We start from the raw sequence: 19,763 nt of genomic DNA on the forward strand, positions 1-19,763 counted from the left end.
ACCTACATGATGTATGTAACATATGTGTGTTCATTGCGTAATATTAGGATTACAGCTGTCATGTGGTCATATATTTCTTTCTCCTGCAGCGTGTAAATCTCTGCCTCTGCAGTCACGCGCGCGCATCCTCGCGACGAGAGTGGTCCTGATGCTGCGACTCGTGCTCGCGCGCATTACATCACTTCTCTCCAGAGCGATTGGCCGCGCGTCCACTCGTCCGCCCGCCGCGCAGCATCCGCAGCAGCGGCGTTTCAAAACATCCGCCTCGTCGCCGTCATCGACTGACCGCCTCGCGCTCGTCTGCTGGTGTGCGCGTCTTCTCGCCCCTACACTGGCGGCCCGTGTCCGAGGATGGCCGAGAGCGAGGCAGACACGCCGAGCACGCCGATCGAGTTTGAGAGCAAATATTTCGAGTACGATGGTGTGCGGCTGCCGCCCTTCTGCAGAGGGAAGATGGAGGAGATCGCCAACTTCTCCCTCAGAAGTAGCGACATATGGATCGTCACCTACCCGAAGTCAGGTAAGCAAGCCTCTGCGTCACGGAGCTCTCCCACATCTCAGGGCGCTCTGTGCTGCATGCTGCTCTTGTGATTATCAAAGTTTGATATGAATGTAAATAATAGCACAATTAACAATCAGTCATCGGGCTCATTAAAGTTGCACATCAGGCCCGTGTATTATGCTGAACAGCACCGGGAGGGTCTTAGTTCTCTAATACATCTGTGTGTATTGCCTTCCTGCTGCAGAACTAGTGCATCAGCTCGCGCTGTATACGCTGGCCTTCAGCCATAACCACACGCGCCACATGACGCGGATGGAAGTTGGTGTTTACATCCAGTGTGTCGTGGCGCAGCGCTGCTGCAGGCCGGGTCCGCCGTGCGCTGGGTGGGTCCCGGGTCATGTGACGGCTGCGGGCAGCTGGAGCACACGGCCAGTGCATGCCGAAAGTCAGAGGGAGCTTCGATTGTTTTATTATGGATTATGTTCTGGTTGAGCATCATAGGAACACCTGTACTGCAGCCTAGCCTGCAGAGAAGACAGTCATCAATGCAACAGGGAAATCAATCAAGAGGAAACCATAATTGATGGTATATAAACATAAAAAACACAATTTAACAATTTTGTAATCTATACAATGCCCTCAACATTATGTCATTCTCCTCCAACTTTTTTCCCTTTACAAAACACATTTATCCAGGATGCTTCCCGAACGGATCACCCCAAGTCTAGTGCAATTCATCTGTTGAGCTAATTGCTAACTTGCTAGCTGGCTCGTGTTGGTCAGCAACAATAGAGCTCCCATTCTCCCCATTTTTTGTCTGCTCTCTCTTTGTTACACTTTTTTTTTTTACACTCTTTGTTGTTCAATAAAAAGTTAACGAAGAGGGAAAATTGTGCAGCGATTCTATTTGAATACGTTTTTTTTTCACAAATTTGCAATTGTAATTTTTGGTGGGACCAGGCCTTTGGTTTAAATATAATTAAAGTTATGTTGTAACAATACCAAATTGTTGATATCTGAAAACCAGACCAAGAACAACGAGAAAAAGCAGCATATTCAATTCAGTTCAGTTTATTTTGTATAGCCCAAAATCACAAATTACAAATTTGCCTCAGTGGGCTTTACAATATGTACACATCCGACTTCCTCTGTCCCGGGACCTCATAACTGAGTGAAAGCATCCTGTGTAGACTTTATCACAACAATGAATAATGCTTTGTTGGTTTAATTGCATGAATGCATGCTATGTGGATGTCGGTGAGTGCACCTCAGCGTGTTGCTGCATCATACTGCTGTACACATTCTGTTACATGATACTGAGGAGGCATTAGAGCCAAACTCTCCCGTGTGTAACGGGCCATCCTGCTTCCTGTTTAGGCTTTGCCCTGCAAGCACAGATTTGTGCTGCATCCTCCCAACAGTCATGACTAGTTTACAATAAAGGTACAATTCTCTCTAAATAATAATCAAATAAAACCTGTAACAGTCTCGCTGTTGCACGAATTACACTTTTGCAAAGACACACATTCATTTCTTTGCCCACCCTAATCCCACATATTATGTAAATGTGATTAACTTCAATCTATTGCCTCCACGTGGCTCTCAACATGGTGACGGCTGAGCCGGCGGCTAGTAGCAAACGACGCTAACAGCGCAAACAACGTCAGCGGCCCTAACAGTGTTTACCTAAGGGGAAACCGCAGGGAGGGCGCCACGCTTCCACGGTGACCTGCAACCGCTCTATTAGCGTGTGAAGCCAGCGTGGCTATGTCAACAAAGCAAAGAGAAGCTGGGACAACGACACACACAGAAGGATTCTCTGCTCAGGTAGACGTTACTACACAGCTAGCTAATAGTTGTTTACTGCTATATTAATACTCTGAATATCGTATAAAGAACCTTTAAAGGTGTAGCGCGTCATATTTGGCAGCATCTAGATCAGGTTGCGGATTGCAACCAACTGAACCGTGTCCTGTATGCTACATGTGGGAGAATGTTATCTGATGTGAAATCGCAAAAAGGCCCCTCTCCAGAGCCAGCGTTTGGTTTGTCCATTCTGGGCTACCGTAGAAACACGACGGTCAGCCCGTGGAGAGGACCAGCTCCGTATGTAGATATGAACGGCTCCTTTTGGGGTAACGGAAACACAACAAGTCTTGTTTTCAGGTGATTACACACTGAAGGAAACATACTTATTGATATTAAATTATGTTTCTGCCTCTAGATCCTGCTAAATGTTACACAGTGTCCCTTTAACAAATACAAAAATCGGGCAGCTTGATCTTTGTATACTACAAGTCAGAGAATCTTAATATTTGCTGCATCAATTTGGACCATTCCTTAATTAATCTGTTTCTTACAATATCCACAATGTTATGAATGTGCCCCTAAATGGCCCCTTTAAACAATAGGGGCCATTGCTGAGAGCAAGCTGTACCTTTACATATGTCCCTACCTATATTTTGAGAGGTAAGAATATTTTGGATATCGTACAAATATCATGCTTGCTGCCAGACGCAGAGGAGACGGGAGCTGTTATTTTAACTTTGACTGTCACCGTCTCTGCATCGCCCTCGTTTAGAGACGGCGGTGCTCTCCAGACTTCACAACGGTGAGATTCAATGTCTCATCAGAACAGAAGTGTTTTTCTCTTTTGATCTTCCACCTCTGATGAAGAGCAGCACACAGCAGCTTGGCCTCTCACAGAGATTCATCACATCAGTTGAATCCACACAATCAGTAGCTCCCGTTAGGTTAGGAGGGCTTTAACTGCTGAGTAATGTTTCAAACACCAGCTTCTTCCTCCGACCTCTGACTGATACGTACATGAGTCGCCATTTTATAATCCCCACAATGCATATACAAACACATGTGCCTTACACAGCAGGTGTTTTAAGGAAATACACGGTACATCAAACATATGCACGATAGGATATCACAGCTACATGTATAAAAACACTTGGGAAATGCATATTTACGCCCTCTTTTACAGGGTTCTCATTTCAGGGCTCTCAAGTGTCACGCATTGAGCGTGACTGTCACGCATTTCGGTCTTAAGTCCCGCCCTCCCGCCACACATCGTATTTCTCACGCTGAAAAAAAACTCTAGGCTATTTAATGTGCCGCAGCGCACAAACATGACCTGGTCGCGCTGCCCTCACCATGGAGGAATCAAGACACTTAACCCCAAATTGCTCCCGTAGCTGTGCCAAGGAGCCAACTGGAGTCTGTGTGTTTGTAGCTAGCCTGAGCTTTCATCAGCTAGCTAGCGATAGCTCATTTCATCTGACAGCGTTGTCTGAGAAATGAGAAGCTGCCTCTGTCTATAAACAAGGACACTGGGTCTCAACACTACCAAGAATTCCAGTGAATCTGTTTTGCCCGTATCAAAGGCATACAACTGGACCCTTTCATGAATGCAAAATACATCGTGACGGGTACAAATGAGAAATAAAAGTTTTCTTTTAGAGCGAGAGAAGCTTTTTCAGAAAACTGACCATTCTTGCATGTTAATTTGGTTTCATGGCCAGCATGTGGCCAGCCTGAGGCCGTGCATACACACACGCACACACGCACACACACACACACACACACACACACACACACACACACACACACACACACACACACACACACACACAGACACACACACACCATATTTCTCTAAGAACTCTTACCCCTTTTCTACAGAACATTGGCATGCTTTCAGGTTGATAGCGTATTCAAAAAAATAGCTGGTAATGTTAAATACGAAGCTGTGCACTCTGCTCAGCGTCTTTTAGGTTTTACATGGGTGTTCTGATAACAGCCTCCAGCTTTCATTTTGTTGCCTTTTTGTTTTCCCAAAACGTGCGTGCTGGATGCAAGGGATGAAAAACGCTGTTATGATGAGAAACACTGCTTTAACCCAGCCATTGATTGGTATTTAGTTGATGTCTCATGGTTGTGCGGGGCTGGACCCAAGAGCAAGAATAACGGAGCAGGAGCAGTTCAATATTATCTTTATTTGAACAGAACCAGAGGTGGAAATGGTGAGGGATCGGGAATAGGCGTCTTATGCGGGCTGAACAGGAGCGGGCGGTCGAGTGTGTCGGCAAAGCTGAGACCAGGAGGTTCCAAGGGGAGCAGTGAGACGGAGGCTGGGGAAAGCACAGGTTAACAGAGTCGAAAACAAGCAATTGCTAACGATTCATATGAAACCTTATGAAAAAGTCCAGCAACAGGTGTTGTTTTGTTTTGGTTTCAAAATAAACTTCAGTCTACAGATGACGCTTATTCTAATAATAAGTTAGGTTTAGGCAACAAAACCAACAAAACCACTAAGATAGCCACGGTACTCAAGTAATGCAGTTATGTGACAAATAAATCAACTTCTTTCACATGAGGCACAAACAGCCGTCTGTTGGACCCCTCCCTCCCCCTCACCAGCGTTGTGTGAAGTTTTGCGCTCTCTATACATCCTGGTTTATGAATACGTGGAAAATTGATTCTTGTGTAATCCCAAGAATTTTGTTAAAACCCTTTTAGTTTACATTGCAACAGTTAGTTTGGATTGTATTCGGTCAAATCTGTATTAAAGCTGCAGTTGTTAACTTTTATCAAAATGACCCTTTATCCCGACAGTCGTACATACGACAGATACTCTGTGGAGACATCTGGTTCCTCTACCTCCTCTCAGAGCTACTGATGGTGTTTGTAAGATTCCACCGTGTCCGAAAAACCACAACCAATCAGAGCCGAGAAGTCTCTAACGCAGCTGTCAATCACTGCTGGTGAATTCTGATCCAACTGTACAACAAGACAAAGACAGATCCTACTGCTGCATTGCCTTTTCTTTAAATGTTTTGAGAAACATATTCTAGTTCCTGTTAGGTTGGTTTTAGTTAAATAGCACATTGTTTTCTTACTCGCAAAAATGAATCTTGCAAATGCCATTATGAACACGAAAAGAAGGCAGATCACGGATGGTCTGTGTCATGTACTAATGTCAAGAATTAGTGACAGTTTTAGAAAATATAATACAAATATATGTTTACCAACGGCAGCTTTGAGCTCACCCATGTCCAACCACTTCCCCTATTCTCTCCCTCTCCCCTCTCCTCTTAGGAACCAGTCTGCTCCAGGAGATCGTGTATCTGGTGAGTCAGGGGGCAGACCCAGACGAGATCGGCCTTATGAACATCGATGAGCAGCTGCCTGTCTTAGAGTACCCCCAACCTGGCCTGGACATCATACAGGTACTGCAGCTGGATCCAAGGGAGCGTTCACTCAGAGGTTTCGCTCCTCTTAGGACTGCAGAGGAGTTTCTGGGTCTGTGGGGCTTCAGGCAAAATTGTTGCGTGAATGCCTTTTGCTGAGTGTGGCAGCATCATGACAACCCCTCGTTTAGAAGTGAAACAGGAGCGGGCGCTGGTCTCAATTTGAAACCGGGCGCAATCAAAACAAGGCCTGTCTCGCTCGCAATCACAAGGACTGTGTTTTCTGAATAGCTTCTGTTATTCTGTAAGTTGTCTACGCATCTCAGATCTTAAACTCTTAAGTTCTGAAATACCATCTTAAGATCTTGATATTTGTAAAAAGCCAACTAATCCTGTCTCTACGCTTTAAGGTCAAATGACTCATAGTGCATGGGGGCAGGGACAGTTGTATAACGTCATATGTGGCTCTGGATACAAAGTAATAGCAGAGAGCCTGATGGTGTGAGCTTGAAAAGATGTAATGTAGGCAACATGTAGGATCCTGTTATTGTTTGAGGTGAACATGTGTGTTGAAACAGGTGGATGAAAAGCACATTTTAAAGTCTCATACCTTTTAGCAAAAAGCCTTCAACAAGGTGACCAATATTCCTACATTGGTTTAAGCTCCATTTATGTTATTGCCAGACCAAATGCACCTTTAATACTCATGGAATGCAAAGTGAAAACATGATCGTTTTAAAGATGCGCCTTTATTTTGAAATTCCACAGTGCACCTCCTTCCCACAGAGCCCAGTAGTACAACGGTCAAATCATATTTTAGTTGTGTTTTGTGCGTCAATATAAGTGTAACGGATGTGTATGTGATATTGTTGAATCAGAAACACAAAATCCACCTATGAGCATGTTCCTCCAGCGAAAAGGTTTACCACATTTTACAAGCGCCGGAGCTCCAGATTTTGTGTACAGTGTGTGACTTTTTTTCAGCAGATGAGATAAGACACACCTGCAGGACTGATAAGAGACAGATTACAGATTAAAGGGAAAAACCCCTTTGTGTGCCCACAGGAGCTGACGTCCCCTCGTCTGATCAAAAGCCATCTTCCCTATCGATTCCTGCCCACCGCCATGAACCACGGAGAGGCCAAGGTCAGCGGCAGCACCGCACACGCACACGCACACGCACACGCACAATAACATGCTAATTAAGACGCTGTCAGATTTATTAGCTATATTTTGAGGTTGGTGTCAGGTATTAAAACAAATCTTTCTTTGACTCGTATTACATTTAATAGCATCAGATTAGTTCAGGCAGAAAGCTGAAGTAGCGCTAATGCATTGGGATCAATAAACAATAAACAATAAGTAGAACAATTAAATGAGATATTGAAATTAGAAAGCTGTATTTAATGCAAAACCTCAGTGTTCCTAAAGGTTTCATATGTATTTTTACATTTGATATAATATTTAATTAGTATATTACATTTTGTATGTATTCTTTATTAGTTTTTGTATACAGTCCATTTCTTAATTATATATATATATTTATTCATTTAAGATCAATAAAGCAGGTTGTACGACGAACAAAACAAAGCAAAAATCCTTTTTCAATTATCAAAAAGTTCAATAAACACTTAAATAAAAATAAAACCTGATCACCACACTTCCGCCTGGCTGTACTTGCGGTGGTTCTCCTCCAGGTGATCTACATGGCTCGTAACCCAAAGGACCTGGTGGTGTCCTACTACCAGTTCCACCGCTCTCTCAGGACCATGAGCTACCGGGGAACCTTCCAGGAGTTCTGTCGGCGCTTCATGAATGACAAGCGTAAGTGGACTGGGACCCCCGTGACCCTGTGACCCCATGACCCCGTCAAGTCAGTGAACCCTTGTACTGTTCTGTCTCCAGACTACTGTCAGTTCATCCAGCTGCTCTGTGTGTCTCTCTCTCTCTCTTGCTCTCAAAGTGGGATATGGTTCCTGGTTTGAACATGTTCAGGAATTTTGGGAACATCGTATGGACTCTAATGTTCTCTTCTTGAAATATGAAGACATGTACAAGGTAAGGTCTTCATTGCCTCTTTGTGTGCTTGCTCTTCCTCTGACATCATGTAACAGCAGGTCAGCAGAATGGCCTGAGAGGATCAGAGTCCTCTGACTCTTTGTGTCTTTTCAAGGACAGTAGACTTCTCCAGTGGAGCTGCTGCTGTATGAGTATGTGACTGTGGGAAGTAGTTACCTTTGAACATGTATTTATAAAGGAGAGGATTCAGTAGAAGCCCTTCAATACAATAGGTGATGAGAAGTCAGTTGAACTAATTCTCCAAACTTGAGACCCTCAGACAAGAGTTTCAAAGCGGAAGGGCCTTGATTATAAAATCCGGTCAGATTTGAGTAGTATTCAATATTTGAAACGATTAAATATTAAATAGAAACCTCTGTCATTCCCCACCGCTAAGACATTGGGTCGGTTTCCCCCATATCTCGCTCTTTCACTCTTTGTCAAAATATGCAATGTCTTTTAAGAAAACACACCCATCCATCCATTATCAGCCGCTTATCCGGGGTCGGGTCGCGGTGGCAGCAGGTTCAGCAGGCCGACCCAGGCTTCCCTCTCACCCGCAACACTTTCCAGCTCATTCTGGGGGATCCCGAGGCGGTCTAAGGCCAGCCGGGAGATATAATCCCTCCAGCGTGTCCTCGGTCTTTCCCGGGGTCTCCTACCAGTTGGGCGTGCCTGGAAAACCTCTAATGGGAGGCGTCCAGGAGGCATCCTGACTAGATGCCCGAACCACCTAAGCTGACTCCTTTCGACACGAAGGAGCAGCGACTCGACTCCAAGCTCCCCCCTGATGTCCGAGCTCCTTACCCTATCTCTAAGGGTGAGCCCGGCCACCCTGAAGAGGAAGCTCATTTTGGCCGCTTGTATCCGAGATCTCGTTCTTTCGGTCACGACCCAGAGTTCGTGACCATAGGTGAGGGTTGGAACATAGACCGACCAGTAAATGGAGAGCTTTGCCTTCCGGCTCAGCTCCCTCTTCACCAAGTCTTCAAGTCTTCCGGCGCTGCCCCCTCTCCGGGGGACATGTTGGCCGGGTTTAGGAGTTCCTCAAAGTGCTCTTTCCACCGCCCGACGATGTCCCCAGTCTGGGTCAGCAGTTCCCCCCCCCCGCTGAGAACAGCCTGGGGTAGCCCCTGCTTTCCCTTCCTGAGCCGTCGGATGGTTTGCCAGAACTTCCTTGAGGCCAACCAAAAGTCCTTCTCCATGGCCTCCCCGAAATCCTCCCATGCCCGAGTTTTAGCATCCGTGACCATCGCAGCTGCAGCCCTTCTGGCCTGCCGGTACCCGTCAGCTGCTTCAGGAGACCCCTGGACCAGCCAGGCCCGAAAGGCCTCCTTCTTCAGTTTGACGGCTTCCCTCACCCCCGGTGTCCACCACCGGGTTCTCGGGTTGCCGCCGCGACAGGCACCGATGACCTTCCGGCCACAGCTCCGAGCAGCCGCGTCCACAATAGAGGCTTTGAACATGGTCCACTCGGGTTCCATGTCCCCAGCCTCCCTCGGGATTTGTGAGAAGTTCTTCCGGAGGTGGGAGTTGAAGACCTCCCGGACAGGATCCTCCGCCAGACGTTCCCAGTTCACCCTCACTACACGTTTGGGCTTGCCAGGTCTTTCTCGCCGACTCCCCCGCCATCTGATCCAACTCACCACCAGGTGGTGATTAGTTGACAGCTCTGCTCCTCTCTTAACCCGAGTGTCCAAGACATACGGCCGCAGATCAGATGATACAACTACAAAGGCGATCATTGATCTCCGGCCTAAGGTGTTCTGGTACCAGGTACACTTATGAGCCACCTTATGCTCGAACATGGTGTTCGTTCTGGACAAACTGTGGCTAGCACAGAAGTCCAACAACAAAACACCATTCGGGTTCAGATCGGGCAAGCCGTTCCTCCCAATCACGCCCCGCCAGGTTTCTCTGTCATTGCCCACGTGAGCGTTGAAGTCTCCCAGGAGAACTATGGAGTCGGCAGGCGGCGCCCTTTCCAGGACCCCTCCCACCGACTCCAAGAAGGCCGGATACTCCGAACTGCTGTTCGGTGCATAAGCACAAACAACAGTCAGAGCTTTACTCCCTGCAACCCGTAGGCGCAGGGAGGCGACCCTCTCGTTCTCCGGGGAAAACTCCAACATAGCGGCGCTCAGCCGGGGGCTCGTGAGTATCCCCTCTCCCGCCCGGCGCCTCTCACCCTGGGCAACTCCAGAAAAGGACAAAGTCCAACCCTTCTCCAGGAGCTTGGTTGCAGAGCCCATGCTGTGCGTGGAGGTGAGCCCAACTAAATCTAGCTGGTACCGCTCCACCTCCTGCACCAGCTCCGGCTCTTTCCCCGCTAGCGAGGTGACGTTCCACGTCCCTAGAGCTAGTCTATGCTGCCGGCGATCGGCTCGCCCAGGTCTCCTGCCTGGCCCGCCGCCCGGTCTGCATAGCACCCGACCCCGATAATTCTCCCCGCGGGTGGTGGGTCCCCGGGGTGACTGCTGCTCCATGTTGTTTCTTCGGGCTGAGCCCGACCGGGCCCCAAAGAAAACACACAAATCTGCCAACTCTGCATTTATCTTACCGAGAGCACACGTTGGAGTTAAACGTCAAGATCATTTGAGATCTGGACCCCCCTACAGGGTTTTTTTATACTGTGTATATACACACATCTGTCCCCATAATTTTCCACAGCCGTAACCTGCTTTATCTCTCAGTTCATCACTCTTTTGGCACAACGTGGCAGACTTGTGTATCCTGAAAACAGAGACAGAACATAATGTACCAAATCAATATTTGCCTGCCGGTCCTTTTCACATTATCTGGAGTAGTCACCAGGGGCGTTTTAGGATTCAAAGAAAGGGTAGTGGTATGTTTGAGCGCGGCACATTTTTTTGGGGCCCATTTGGGGTCGCGGATATACATTGTTTCAGAGTGTGATTTTTGCTCTGTAGTTTTGCTTGCATTCAGTATATGATAACACAAGAGACAGAATTTCAGGGTCATCGTGAAATTTGACAACACAAATATGACATTTTCCTGCTTGTAAAGGAAAGACGGATAAAGCTTTCATATCCGCGTCACTCCCAAATCCTGACTCTTAAAGGGACCGCACACAATGGATGGAGAATGAACCTGACTGTCAACATTTGAGTTGTTTACTTGTTTTATTATGAGCAAAAGGAAATAAGATTTTGATTAACATTTATATCCGTGTAGTTTTTACATACCAGTGATATTCTATGCTCATTTGGACACTATCACTGAGATAAAGATGAACTAGAAATAAAGATGAACTTGTTGAACTATGAATAACCAAAATAAAAAAACACATTTCAAGTACATCTTAATTATTATGATGGGTTCCTTGAAACCTTCATGCCAATAAAACCCCATAGAATGGATTGTAGTCTCCCGTCACAGTTAAGGTCATTAAACTCTTCCTGCCTTTGAACACTGTGCATGTTTACATAGGCTAGGGCTGTAAACGAATAGACTCGTGTAACTGTTCCTATACGACGCATTGCCCACACAGAGCTGTACATTTAGTCCTCACAGCTATCGCATGTCTCCAGTCAGTGTGTCTCACCTCTGTTCCACATAGATTGCGTAAGCCTAGGGAACTGTGTGTTCTCCACAGCCGTGGGTGGATGCTGTTTGGGGAAACAGCATCACGGCCTGGTTGTTATTCAAGAATGCATGAGGGAGGCAGTTTTCTCTATATTAGCGTGCGAATATTGCTTTCATTGACTTGCTCATATTTCTTTTTCTCAATAACCTCCCCCCTGCTGCTCCGGTCATTCCAGGATCCCGGGGCGCTGGTGGAACAGTTAGCCCGGTTCCTGGGTGTTTCCTGCGACAAGGCCCAGCTGGAGGGCCTGGTGGAGAGCTGCAACCAGCTCATCGAGCAGTGCAGCAACTCAGAGGCGCTGTCCGTCTGCAGGGGTGAGTGAGAGGAGACACTTCACTTCCTTTCTCTGAGCTCCAACTCGAGAGGCCTGAAAGGGCTTTTGTTGCAGCCGACGAGATGATCCACCAAATGTGTCTTCACACTATTTTTATTACACTTTCACTGCATCTGACGTTCTTCTTCTTAGTTCTGTTAAGCTTGTTGTTCAGTGTAGTGTTTTTCATCACAACACCATCTTCTAAGGACATTTCAAAGTCAATCAGGTTCTTCATTCTTTTCAAGATCCCAAAGTATTGTTTGCCAAACACCAAATAAATCGGCCTGAGTTATAGAGAAACAAGTTAAAGGATCTCTAGTTTCTTTCAGCTGGATTAAAGTGGTACTCCAGCAATATAGATTTTTCTCTTTCACAACATTGGGAGACTAAATAATGATAAATGTTATTTGCTTTCATACAAGAAATGCAAAAACAAATTAAGATAGACATTGAATGAACAATAAAAAAAATAAGCATTATTGAAAGTAATTCGAGAATGATAGAATTTTAATTCTGAAAGTTCTGAAAACGTTTATTTTGGGTAACCAGGCATTTGTTCCCAGAGGGTCCAATACCGCCGCTTGTCACGCCACTCGCCGTCTGATACCGACACACAAGGCACACAAGGCACACACGGAGCTGACAAGAAACTACGATGTAAACATTATTAGACTCATACATATATACAGAGCATGCAGACTGAAGAAACCCCACATACTGTCAGGACAACGTATCCTCACACTGCGGTTCCTATAGTATCCTACGAAAGGTTACTCCTCATATTTAGTACGTTTTACTATGAAAGTAGTTCATTTCCCCAGTCTGACCCTGATTGTGAGTGTGTGGAGGAAATGGATGTCAAATGATATGTTTCGAATCCAGCCGACTACAATGAATCCATTTGGCAGAACAGAAAAGACACAAATACAGCAAACAATAAACAGTACAAGATAAACTAAAGTTATAGTCCGCTTCAAATTTTCATGAATGCATAAGTGCAACAAATGCAATTCCTGGAAGACTGGATGAAATCTCCACTGGGGTTACGCCTCACAGATAGATGTTTCTTATTTGTCCTCAGGAAGTCAGTACAATATGCAGAGTGCAAAACAAGTGTTACAAAAAAGAGTTTCAGGCCTTAAGGAGCAGAAATACGTTTATAGATTTATTTAAAAAATATCTGCAAAATAGTCTGCAGATAATGAAACCAGCATATCCTGACTCTCCGCCTCTATGAGTCCTCCACTAATAAATACATGGAAGCAACATCTTAGTTTTTGAATGCGATACTTTTAGGTACTACATACACTACTTAGAAGAAGCATAACTGCTTCGTTTCCTTAGCTCATAAGAGGTTTATCATGTAAAAGTCACACTGTGAATAGTTTTGCAGGGGACACCGCCATGAGAAAGGTAACGGTACACCTGCCATTAAAGGCGGTGCTGCACCTCATTGAATTAGTACCGGTTCTTCAGGACAGAATTTTCATCAGAGTCGTAGGCTACTTCCTATCTGTCGCGTGGATGTGCGACACCAACGTATCTCGTACTATCTTACGAAAAACGTTCTCCTCGTCCAGCAACACGTGTGAAGGTTTTGTTCAAGTGTATTTCATGTTTTATTTTGTAAACATGTAGTGGTACTTTCCAAGGCCTGTAAACAGACTTTAATGGAGTTCCGCTGTGTTGTTTTGCCCAATTAGGGCAAGAAGACATTTTGATGTGAAGGTTTTTAATGATACTCAGAATACAACACAATAGAACAATAGACTCACACACCATTTATGTCAATTACATTAGAGTTTTACTTTCCAGGCATGCGTCTGTGGAAAGACAGAGCTCTCTTTCTCCCAGTTTAACAACAGCCTCTAGACCAGAGGTGGGCAAACTACGGCCCGCCGAGTATTATAATTATTATAACATAAAAAAAAAAAAAGTTATAGTAAAGACCGCTGTAGCGCTTCTCCGTTCCCAAGACCAGCGTTGATGTTTCTTCATGCTTATTTATTGCACAGCGCTCTTTTAGGCTTTTCGTGTGTGTGTTCTGCTGCAGCAGAAAGACCGCTGTAATGCCTTCTGCTGCGCACACGGCTCTGCTGCAGAAGAACACACACACGAAAAGGCTAAAAGAGCACTGTGCAATAAATAAGCATGAAGAAACATCAACGCTGGTCTGTTGTGGTCATCGTGCTTTGGGAAAATCAAGTCGGGAACAGAGAGGCGTTACAGCAGAGTCTTTAATGAGTGGACTGCTAAGTATTTTTTCACCGAAGTACGATCAGAGGCAGTATGTCTTATTTGCCAAGAAACCATTGCAGTATTCAAAGAATACAATATTAGCCGCCACTTTTCCGCCAAGCATGCTAACTATGCTAGCCAACGGTCAACGACAGAACGGGCGGCTACTGCTAAGAGGTTGGCAGCCAATTTAAAGAGTCAGCAAAATATTTTTCTCCCCCAAACTGCTATACAAGAATCAAGCACCAAGGCAAGTTTTTTGCTAGCATTCAAATGAGCAAAAGTCAGCAAGCCTTTCTCTGAAGGAGAGTCAGGCTCCCCACCTTCCCTTTGGCTCCAATAATCTGTTTTACCAGATACTCATACTCTCATGTGGTCTGCATTTGGGTCCGCAACATTGTCCTCCCGTGACAGGTTCACACAAACACTCTCCATCCATCTGATACTGGCCCGGCCCGTCTGTCAAATTCTTTTATTCAATGTGGCCCCTGAGCCAAAAAGTTTGCCCACCCCTGCTCTAGACTTTAAACTGTGTCCCTCTATGTCAGCTTTGATCATGTCATTCAGGCTGTTTCCAAATTCATAAACTTTAAATGTAGGTTTACAAAATGTTTACGTTTACTTATGCAACAGAAGTACGTGGTGCTTAAGTTTGACTGCGATTCTCCCAGGACATGGACAGCAGTCTCCTGGGTAAAAGTCCTGTGTTTGTTTGACCCGCCCAGCCTCACATCCTCACAGCCACCACTCTCAATGCCCGAGCTGATGACATCTGTCATGGAAATTAATTAACCTCATCAATCTCCTTTAGAGAAAACAATTGCAATGTGAAACACTTAAATGTCTTTAAAGCATTTATTAGACAGAAACTTGGAATAATTCAATTGAATGGACAGAGCTCGTCACCACAGATGGTTCGGAGGTCTGACCCAGAGACCGAAATCCACCAGTTATTGCTTCACACGATTAGACTGGGTCTTTCAGAGTTCAGCTACACATTTAAGGATAAAGCACTTTATTTCCACCACAACATCATCAGGGTTATTTTGTCAGACTTGACAAAGCTCCTCCAGAGCCCCTGAGGACAACTGTTCTAACAGACCTCTTCGGGACAAGAGAGAAGTTAGCTAGAGTGCACTTTTAATCGTCTGTCTGCCTGTCCCCATGTGTGATGGGTCACCAGCACAATATGCAGCGTTACAAATACATTCACCAGCACACTACTTTTACTGAGTTCAATCTTTGTTTTAAAAAAGAAGCAATAGATTACAAATCGTCGTCATGCCCTGTAGGAAGGCAGATGGAAACAGTATAATACAAACATTTCAAAGATAATGGAGTCATAGTGTTTTCTGAAGCAGTTATTGTGTGTAAAAACTAAGGATGTGTTAGTTATTTTCACAGTAAACAGAAAGATATAGTTAGGGTTAGGGTTATTTACACGTGGTGTGTTGTGAAATTGTAGCGATTGGCCCGACAGAGATTAGTGTCATCATTTCCCCAGTCTGACCCTGATTGTGAGTGTGCAGAGAAATGTGTTTCAAATCCAGCCGACTACTCTGGACTCACATACAATGAATCCATTTGGCAGAACGGAAAAGACACAAATGCAGAAAACAATAAACAGCGCGAGGAAAGCACAAGTTACAGTCTGCTTCAAATCCAATGCAATAAGTGCAACGAATGCAATTCCTATTCAGAGGACGAGGAGAGGAGAGAAAGCATCCGTGTAGTTCCCCCCCTCCATTAGGATGACCTCATGAGCAGCAGGGAACAAATAAATCACAAATAATCCACATGTTCTTTTGTTTGGGAATCTGCTGTAAAGCTCCTCTCGTGGCATCTACCCGTGCAGTCTGGGTTGAATGTGTCTTCTTTTTGGGACACTTTTCTCTGAGACACCGGTCTCTTCCTCAAAACAGTGGAGGGGAAATTAACTTCCTTTGTTGTGATCACAGCAAAGAACAACAGCAACTTGTCCTTCAAAAACAGTTTGTCTGTTCAATCCACAGAACACACTTAGAGCTCTAAGAAATAGTCCCTGAACACACAATTATGAATTTCAGCCATTTTGCCACTATAAACGATCGTATCCTACTTTCTCTTTCCCAGAAACGGTTCCTCCATAAATGTGAGTGGGTCACCGTCGTACTCGTGGAGAGCGTCTTGCATGAACTGTTCCGTCTGTAGACACGACGCCTCACCTGTCAGCAGCTTCATGTCTGACATGTTAAGTCTCTTTGAATGAATCAACTCGTAATCATTACAGAGCATAACCAAGAGTCTTCTAATCATGAACAGGCATCAATCTGGTCTACAAGCAAACAAACCAATACCTACGGAGGATCAATATGAATTGACCTAAATTGAGTTGTTTTTTCCAAGGGACTTCCTCTGGAAATCACTAACTGCTTCTAAACATTGTCTCAACTAAACCCACGGCCACGGGGCTCCGTGAGATGGAGAATGGGAGTGAGGTCGTCGACCTGCAGTGCAGTGTGGGTCAGAAAGGCTCAACCCCACCTCCACCCTTAAGGACTCACGGGCTTTGAGGCTCCCGTGAAGTCCGTGAGGGTTTGGTTCTGTCCCGCTGTCACACCGTGGAGTGCTTGAGTCTCTGGCAGACATGTTGACCCTTTATGAACCCTTTCCCTAAGTCAGCATTAGATGCTGACTTTGCTCAAGGGAATTACTCACAGTTCATAGCAAGGTGACGTTAAACACGCAGTTCCCAATGGAAGCACTGATACCTTTTCACTACAACATTACGGATTAAAGATGGAACATAAAAACACATGAAATCAGAGGAATGCAAGCAGAAATTATGTAATATTTATTTTACATTCATCAAACATTTCGTTTTGACAAAAACAAGTAAATATTTAAAATGACTCTTGTCTCGTGAGGAAGATGTTCAAATCAGTGAATAAAAAGTATAAAATAGATACACAATTGTACACAACATTGTGCTGTCCCATTCATATTCACACCATCAAGCCCTCACCGCCTTTCACACTAACCACTGAGAGGTGACGTCACAAGTCCCTGAGGGTTCAGGGTTTAGGGTTTAGGGTTTGGGATTGGGCCATACATACTGTGCAGAGATTATAATGACATAAGGATTAGACGGACAGGGACTGGAGAGTCTGGAAACCAGTTTCACAATATTATTTCCCCTTTTGATCCCAGCTGGAATGTTATTTATGTGTCAGACGATTTCAAGTCAGGACTTTAACCCCCAGCCTGAGCTGAGCAGGTGGCTTTCAGAAGCAGTTCTATATGAGTCTATTTACACATCACATCATCGTCAATATAGGCTCCAACACACTTTAACCCCTTATTGATCGTGTTATATAACACCTTCAATCAGTGGTTCTCAAACTGTTTCTGTCACGCCGCACTTTGGAGGAAGAAAAAGGTTCATGCCGCAATAAACTGTAACAAAATGGTCCATGCTGGATTTTTATTGGAATAACAACATTTTGTGACTCCTCCATCTGTGCTTTTATAAATAATAGAATAAAGAAAACCAGATTTCTCCATCAGACAAAAACAAATACAAAGTTGCAATCCATTTGTTAGAACAAAAAAAAGCAATTTTTTTTACAAAACAAAGTGAGTGATATATGTGAGCCATCACGTTTTATCAGTATTAGCTGTAATGAGCTGATTTCCTCTACAATTTTTTTTTCCAGGCTTGATACGGCCACTCTCAATTCATGCTCAATGTTGAGCTAAGATCTAGAGAGGCAACAGCAGAAAGAATAGGAGATCATCTTTATTTGATTAATGGTGCTTTAATGACAACAAGGTCTAGTTACAGGAGAGCCTCGGACTCTCTTTCCGTGGACTTGTTTCAGTCAAACCAATGCGGATGGGGATGCGGTTCCATTTCACAAAGTTTTCCAATCCACACTCCATTCCCAGCGGGAGCGGTAATGCACCATCACCATCATGTGGTTTGCCAGGGGTTCATCATCATTTGGCTGTCTTTGTGTTACTGTAAAGACGGGATTATATAAATGTGGGTAAATGGTCGATCTCCTCACTCTCTCTCTTCAAAACTAGCATCCACTTTGTCTTCGTCTTCCTCCTCTCGGCTCTCAAGGCGCATAACGCCTCCAGCAGACTGTAGAGCTGAAGGAAACCGAGCATGCAGTTGGTGCGTTTGCTGACTGGAGGTCAGGAAGTATGAATCTGCCTTCAGAGGCCCAGGGCGTGTGCCACGGGCTGATAAGTGAGCGGACTTTGACAACACCACTGTCATAAAAAAGGAAATTAGGAAATAAAACCACGTAAGTGGAATTAAAAGTGTTATTGTGAAATAAACAACAATTGAGAATAAAATGGAAATGGTGGTGATCCAATACAATCCGAAAAAGCTACCAATATAATGATTATTTTTTTTAATAATGTCTTTTTTAAAAATATGTTTTTAATATTCAACATTTTAGGCCTCCATAAATATCAAAATAGGTCATGTGATCTTCAAGAACGTGCACATGGATGTGAGGGTTTGAGATGATTATAGCGCCACTGTGTGGCTACATGTTGCATCAACACCACTGATAGCTTTCAGCTGTAGATCGTATAAGGAATCATTTCAACCAGCAGTCTGCTTTGATTCAACCCTCTTTGAGTCGTTTATGTTCATCCCATGGTTATTCATTCACTTTGGTTCATGTCACCATTCCTATTATGATTTGGATGTTTTACTTATGTTTTCTGTTGTTTTTTCTTTTCAGTTCCCCCATCTGATTATTTTTCTTTTAGTGCATGGAAGTCTGGTGTCTGCTGTGCTAATAGGCTTAACACACAGCGGACAGCAGTCAGTCTGGTCTGTCTCACTCATCAGCAGGTGAGTCAGAGCCATCAGAGTTTACCTGGTTTTCACCTTCCATCATTCTGCTTGTAAATGAAGAATAAACCCGTTGTTGAAAAGACCTTTAATTATTATTAGTCTTAGTATTAGGATATATATTTTTATTCAGCCATCAAACACAATACAATACGTGTAGCCTGTTAGTAAACAATATGACTGAAAAGGCACAGGCAGAAGAACAGTGCTTTTATATATCCTACGTTCTTATCAATTTAAGCTACCCTCAAGCAAATAAAATAATGCATAATGTAACTATAGGAGAAGCTTGTGAGGAAACGTGTGGTATAGTGAATCTCATGAAAATCTGAATACAAGAGAGGAAACGATTAGAAGGACAACTCCATTTAACTCGGGCCCTTGGGGCAGATGCCCTGTGAGTATTCCAGCTTTGTCTAAGATGAAGAAATGAGCGCGCACGTCTTAGCTGTTGGACCAGTTTCACATACGTGTTATTTGACATGTGTCCTCTCTGCAGGTCGCGCGGGTCTGTGGAAGGACGTCTTCACGGTGTCCATGAACGAGAAGTTTGACGCCATTTACAGACAGAAGATGGGCAAGTCCGACCTGACCTTTGACTTCTGCCTGTGAGGAGCCCCCCACTGATCCACTCCAGTAGAAACAAAAACACAAGCTCCTACACGTCTCCATCCGGTCGATATCAGTCTGAAGTTTAATGGTTACATTCTGATAGCGGGATTACACAGCGAGACTTTTTCCCCACAATGCAACTTCAAGTCAACGCGTCACAAAAGTGATCAGAATGATTCCAGATTCATTCGGGATTTGTTGAAATGTCTCAATCAGTAGTTCAACCAAGCCTCCCTCAACCCCGACCTCCCTCTGCTGCGTGTGTATATGTGTATATACTAACCAGGGTTCGACCGATATCGGTTTTTAAAGGCCAATACCAATACTAAGCTGAAATATTGGTCAACGTTTATATTCCATATCTCCTACAATAT

At 44.5% G+C, this 19,763-nt stretch overlaps 1 protein-coding gene across 1 annotated transcript; it reads left to right on the forward strand.

The window, feature by feature from the left end:
• Nucleotides 1-351: 351 nt before the first annotated feature.
• sult4a1 (sulfotransferase family 4A, member 1) lies at nucleotides 352-19,389 on the forward strand (the record flags this gene model as incomplete). Its single annotated transcript, XM_079235828.1, has 7 exons — nucleotides 352-520; nucleotides 5,609-5,739; nucleotides 6,766-6,846; nucleotides 7,398-7,524; nucleotides 7,664-7,758; nucleotides 11,541-11,679; nucleotides 19,277-19,389. 7 exons carry the CDS (start codon nucleotides 352-354, stop codon nucleotides 19,387-19,389), a joined length of 855 nt encoding a protein of 284 aa, XP_079091954.1.
• Nucleotides 19,390-19,763: the final 374 nt, after the last annotated feature.

This window comes from Taurulus bubalis, assembly GCF_910589615.1.
Source record: "Taurulus bubalis genome assembly, chromosome: 20".
Lineage (NCBI taxonomy): Eukaryota > Metazoa > Chordata > Actinopteri > Perciformes > Cottidae > Taurulus > Taurulus bubalis.